Genomic DNA, 6,000 nt, shown 5'->3' with positions numbered 1-6,000 from the left:
GAACGAGTGACATCACAGTGATAGGCGGCAATTATCACAGTGGTATATCACAAGTACTTTTTGGCATAATTTTGGTGAGAAAGTCTGTTGACAGTTGCTTAATCCTGCAGTTTTTTTTTTCAGATATCGGAGCTTCTTAGTATAAGAAAATTACAACTCACGTAGTATTCCAGTGTCAGTGTTATACAAGTACTATTGCTACGGTGTTTGGAAAACCCATTTATAGATTAGAATCCTATGAAATGACAAATAAGTGTGTTTTACCTAGATAGTAATTTTAAAAAATGTATATAAGATAATTTAATTGGGACAGCTTCGATGTACTGTTTTTCACATGAAATAAGTCATTCATTGCTCAGTCACCACTTCCATGTTAGGAGATCTGGCAGTCTGCCTGCATTTAATTAATTAAAGACAGACCTGTTAACAAGTAGCTACATTTCTATATATTTAAAGAAAAAATCACCTTACCGTTTAGCCTTACAAAAGAAGTTCATTTGCAATGCATGTTATTCTAAACATTTATGATAATGTCAGATAACTTGTGACGTTTACCTATACATACTTCGATCAAAATGTGATTAAATGGCAACAACGCCTACGATACTTTGTAAACATTACTGCAGTTGCGTAGACACCAGCGTGAGAAGTACGGTGAATAAAATAAAAAACAAAGGAAAACCCATCATTATATAGCAAGGAGAAAAGTATCTGCTGTAATGGGTGAAGAGATGTTGGTGAAGGATTTCAGCAATGGTATTGACCAAGAAGAGATGGACTTTGAGCATGCAGAGGATGAGCTGTCAGATCCAGATTTACCAACATCCATCATTGTCACCAATCTTGGACTGAGCATTTTCGAAACAGAACATGACAAAGTTAGTGTAATGCCTTTTTAGATGTACAGTACTTACAACCCACCCTCATCACTGGCAACTTAAAGGAAGGGCTTATAGCTATTATCAGTGTTGAATCCATGTAAAGTTTGATTGTTGGATAAATTGTCTTTGACTTTGTTCCAGGGAAAGCATGGACATGGTGAATTATATGGTATAATTTCAGTTGTGCACACCTACACGATATAACATTAGAAAATTAGATATCTTTAATTATAATACATGAATGTAAATGTAATATGTGATTTCCTTGGTGGAAATAAAATATCTTGGTACAAGCAGATTTACCAATGGAGAAAGCCACTGTGACTATGTTATTTACTTGGATTTACTTGGATGTGTCTAGAAGACTTCTTCACAGCCATGGTGATCCGTCACTGTTACCATTCCTGGTGTCCAATTTCTTTAAGGTCACCTGGTCTGGTATAGGTAGGTCAAACACCACCAGAGGCGCCACCGTCGATGACGAGCACAATAGCACGTCATTTTATGCGCACGCCATGCAAACGGCCAAATTTACATACTGCCGGAAATTTCATTCATACAAATGTTATGCGAGTGTATTTACTACGATCGTAGTAAATTTCAAACAATTACATCATCAATTACATGTCGGTACATAAAAACAAAAGTTAAACATGGCGGCTTGCATTCAGCAGTAAATCAAAAATTGGTTTATGTTTCAGCGTAAAAAATGAGCTAGATAAATTCAGAGTTGTGGCAACTAATCAAAATAAAGGAAAACTACTAGTCTCGCGAATTATTCTAATACCAAAATAAAGGCAGCGTGTTACGGTAGAACTGAGAAATCGGTGGTTTTAATTCGGTTTTTTTTCTATCAGGGCGGATTATCGGATAACAACATCAACATCCATCCCGCCATCTTATCTATCACTGGTGGTATGGATCAAACTTCACTCTATTAAGTTTCTTACTATTATGTTATTTGTGTAATAGACTTATAGTTTAATTATTTGAACTATTTTCTTTCAAATGTGTGATTTTCATGTAATTTAATCAAAGAGAAGTTACGTTTTTATCCTCCGTAATATTACGGACCACAGCTACGATTCGTCCTGCCCGCTATCTATGATCACTGGTGTTATGGATCAAACTACACTATTAAGTTTGTTACTATTGTGTTATTAGTGTAATAGCTTGCATATAGTTGAATTATTCAAACTATTTTCTTTAAAATGTGTGATTTTCATGTAATTTGATGGTATTCGTAGCTGTGGTGGGTAATTTTGCAGAGGATAAAAACGTAATTCTATGATCAAATTACATGGAAATCACACATCTTAAAGAAAATAGGTCAAATAATGTAACCATATGCTAAATTTTTATATAAAATTGTGCCTGTCAGTAAAAACCGTCATTGTTTACGTTTGATCGGCGATTAGTCAGACCGCACGTTTCGGCCCGATTTCCTGGGGCAAAATAGGCCAGATTTAATTCCACTCAAAATGCAATATCTCGAGAACTAGGACAGCTAGATGGATAATTCAAGTTGCATTATAATCATAGCGACTTTTTGCATTCCATGAGAACTACTTCAGCTCAAATATCAGGAATTCCATTTTCATGTTGACCTAGCTATCTGGTATGGTGTTTGTTGACCGGCATCCAGCAGTGGAGCCTGGTACAGGTGGTTCATCTGGTACTGATGACTGGAATTTATCTAGTCCATCCTTCAGTCTGTCCACTGTACAGCCAGTGATATCTCTTATATCCCTCGGGAGGGCATTAAAGATCTTTGGACCCTCATGGCTCAGGCTATTCATTAGCAGGGTCTTGATCCTTTCCAGAGCTTTGGTCGGTATTGCTTTTCTTGTTATTTTCCTCCCTGCACATTCAGTGCTATAAGGCTGCAGTGAATGGGGTGCTGGGTGAGGTACCTTTCCTTCAATTATTTTCCACACATAGATTGCACGATACCTTTCTCTTCTTCGTTGTTGAGAGTAGAGCCCCAGCTTTTTGAGACGTCCCCAGTAGCTTAGTTCCCTCATTCCTCTGATTTGCCTGGTGTAAGAGCGTTGGACAACCTCTAATTGCTGAATTTCCCCTCTTTTGTGAGGGGACCACAGCTGGCTACAGTAGTCTAAGAGTGGCTGAATCATGGTGTTCCAAAGGGTCAACATTATTTTGGGTTCTCTGGTATAGAAGGTTCTGAGTACCCAGCCTGCCATCCCTCTCGCTCTTCTCACAGTTTCGGCTATGTGGTGGTGAAATGTGCAGTCTTCTCCCAGATGTACCCCCAAGCATTTAGTGGTCCAGACACCATGCCAGTCCAGTCACTATCAGACCATGGCTTTCATGTTGTGGACAAGGTGATGTTAATAAGTGCTGTTACAAAGACATAGGCCTGATAGGGCTTCTTTGGACTTTATGAGAGAACACGGGGCTCTACCATCATCTGTTAATTGCTTGAGGTAGGTTACACAAATAATCAGGCCGTCAGCATCTATGATAATGACATGGATGATCTTTAGAATTTGAGGTACTGAATTACTAAATATTGGTTAGGTTAGAATAGACTAATTAATTATCATCCTTTCATTTCTTCAACCTCAGCATCTATCAAAACAAACATGGCATATCATTCAACTGGCACAACTTTGTTTGTTAGTAAATAGGTTTTAGCAACTTTTTTGTCATTGATTTCTGCCAAGTTTTAGATACTTGGGTGCAAATGTGGCAGGAAAAGGTGGAGTGAAGGTGGAGGTAGGATGTAGATTGAGAGAAGCGAGTAAATGCCTTGGTGGATTAAAGAGTGTAATGAGGAATAGACATTTGGGAATGGATGCTAAGAGGAGACTGTATGAAGGAATGATTGTGCCAACAGCACTGTATGGGGCAGAAACATGGAACATAAGAGAAGAAGAGAGGTGTTTGAATGTGTTTGAGATGAGGTGTCTGAGAAGTATGATGGGGGTTACTAGGCTAGATAGAGTGAGAAATGAGGAGGAGAACAGGGGTGGAAAAGGAGCTGGGAGATAGGGTTGATGAAAGAATATTAGGATGGTTTGGACACATGGAAAGAATGAGTGAAGAAAGACTAGTAAAAGAGGTATGGAAGGCAGATGTGGAGGGAATGAACATGAGGGGACGTCCTAGGATGAGGTGGATGGATGGGGTGAAGGGGGCTTTGGGGAAGAGGGGAATGTCTGTTGAGGAAGGATGGGAGAGGACAGAAGACAGGGGTGAATGGAGAATGGTTGTATATGGATGATGATGTGATTGCATGAGGTGGAATGGGCAGGGGGGTGGGGGGTGAGGTAGTATGTGTGAGCAAAATTTTATGCAGCCCGAAGGGATTTCTCCCCGTCCTCTCCTTTCATGCAATGGGGGGACGGAGAGGCGAGGTCACCGATTTAATGAAGCGGCCTTGCTGTGGATGTGCTGTGTCTTGCGACACTGCTTCTGACCCAGGGCAGTGGACAAGGTGCAGGGATGACCCGTCATCCAGGAGGTGCTCAGATAAGAGGGAGGGTGGAGGGGTGTGGAGTGTATTCAGGGATGGAATGGGTGGAAATGATTTTATGCCTTTCCCTTTTTGGCTACCTCCCTTGTAAGGGGGAAAAAGCCTTGGTATATGTATGTATGATTTCTGCCAAGAAAATAGCAAATGGACACATGGAAAGAATGAGTGAAGAAAGATTAGTAAAGGCAGAGGTGGAAGGAGTGAATATGAGGGGGCGTCCTAGGATGAGATGGATGGATGGAGTGAAAGGGGCATTACAAAAGAGAGGAATGTCTGTTGAGGAAGGACGGGAGAGGACAGAAGATAAGGGTGAATGGAGAGGGGTTGTGTATAGATGGGGCTGTGATGCATGAGGGGGAGTGGGTGGGGGATGGGGGTTAGGAAGTATGTAGGAGAAAAAAAATTGATGCAGCCCGAAGGGATTTCTCCCCGTCTTCTCCTTTTCAGCATGGGGGGATGGAGAGGGGGGGAGGGGGTTGCCGAATTTATGAAGCAGCCTTGCTGTGGATGTGCTGTGTCTTGCAACACTGCTTCTGACCCAGGGCAGTGGACAGGATGCAGGGATGACCCGTCATCCAGGAGGTGCCAATATAAGAGGGAGGGAAGAGGGTAGAAGGGAGTGGAGTATGTAGGGGATGGAATGGGTGGGAGTAGTTCCTATGCCTTTTTCTTTTGGCTACTTTCCTTGTAAATGGGAAAAAGCCTTTGGTATATGTATGTATGAGAAATGAGGTGAGTTGGGTAATGGGTGGAAAGAGTTGGCTGGTAAGGTTGATATAATATCAACTAATCAATATGTTGCCCTTGGTCTATCTTGTAGAAGTTCTGGAGACCCTGGGGCTGGCCCCTTGCCACAGCAGAGAAAACTTGATGATAAGAGACCTGTATGAAATCAGAGCTGCTACATCTATGTGCCAACAAAAAATATATGCTGAAATTGATTATATTTATGAGGCTTCCTCAGATTTTCTAATGGCATTGTAGATGCAACCTACAAGCTGACAAATATGCTGATGTTATTATATGCTTCTCAACAGTGATAGAAATGGGGAAAGTGAGACATCATGTGCCCCAAATGCTGAACTTTTACACTGCCCAGCATTCACATTGAATAGACAATACTACTTGACTTTTCTTTAAATGATTTATAGACCAGCCTTGTATATAGTTTTATCTGGGTGTCTAAGGACTGGATCATGTATAAGAGAGATTTGCCATAGATTTATTTCTGAGGACCTTGCAATAGATAAGGAAATGGCTTGATGATGTAAGTATTATGTGGGTATACTTTGAATGTGTATACTAAATATATATGACAGTAATTGTCACCTTTTTTTTTTTTTTTTTTTTTTTGCAGGCATTTTTTGAGTCCATGTTTCAAGATTTAGATGATACTGCAGTCTTTCATTACTTCAAGAGTTTTCGCAGAGTCAGAATCACCTTCTCTACACCAGAATGTGCTGCCCAGGCTAGGATCCGGACACATCTGGCAGAATTCAAAGGCAGTGAACTGAAATGTTATTTCACTCAGGCAGGTGGACAAAAAAAAATAATTTAAACAAATTTGTTAATCTTTATAGATTATGTATGATACTTAAAAAGTTAGCCATGATCATTGAT

The 6,000-nt window shown here is 40.4% G+C and overlaps 1 protein-coding gene across 1 annotated transcript in view; it reads left to right on the top strand.

The window, feature by feature from the left end:
* Positions 1 to 457: 457 nt before the first annotated feature.
* The window catches only part of sra (RRM_RCAN_like domain containing protein Sra), a 28,625-nt gene continuing 23,082 nt past the window's right edge, over positions 458 to 6,000 (top strand). The window contains exons 1-2 of the mRNA XM_076213537.1: positions 458 to 878; positions 5,738 to 5,911. Coding sequence (XP_076069652.1) covers positions 720 to 878; positions 5,738 to 5,911 — 333 coding nt within the window. The 5' untranslated portion in view covers positions 458 to 719. The remainder of the gene's footprint in view (positions 879 to 5,737; positions 5,912 to 6,000) is intronic.

This window comes from Oratosquilla oratoria, chromosome 31, assembly GCF_046742065.1.
Source record: "Oratosquilla oratoria isolate Oo_2021 chromosome 31, ASM4674206v1, whole genome shotgun sequence".
NCBI lineage: Eukaryota > Metazoa > Arthropoda > Malacostraca > Stomatopoda > Squillidae > Oratosquilla > Oratosquilla oratoria.
Note: the sequence above shows the minus strand (reverse complement) of the source record. Positions and strands in the feature narration are given on the sequence as shown.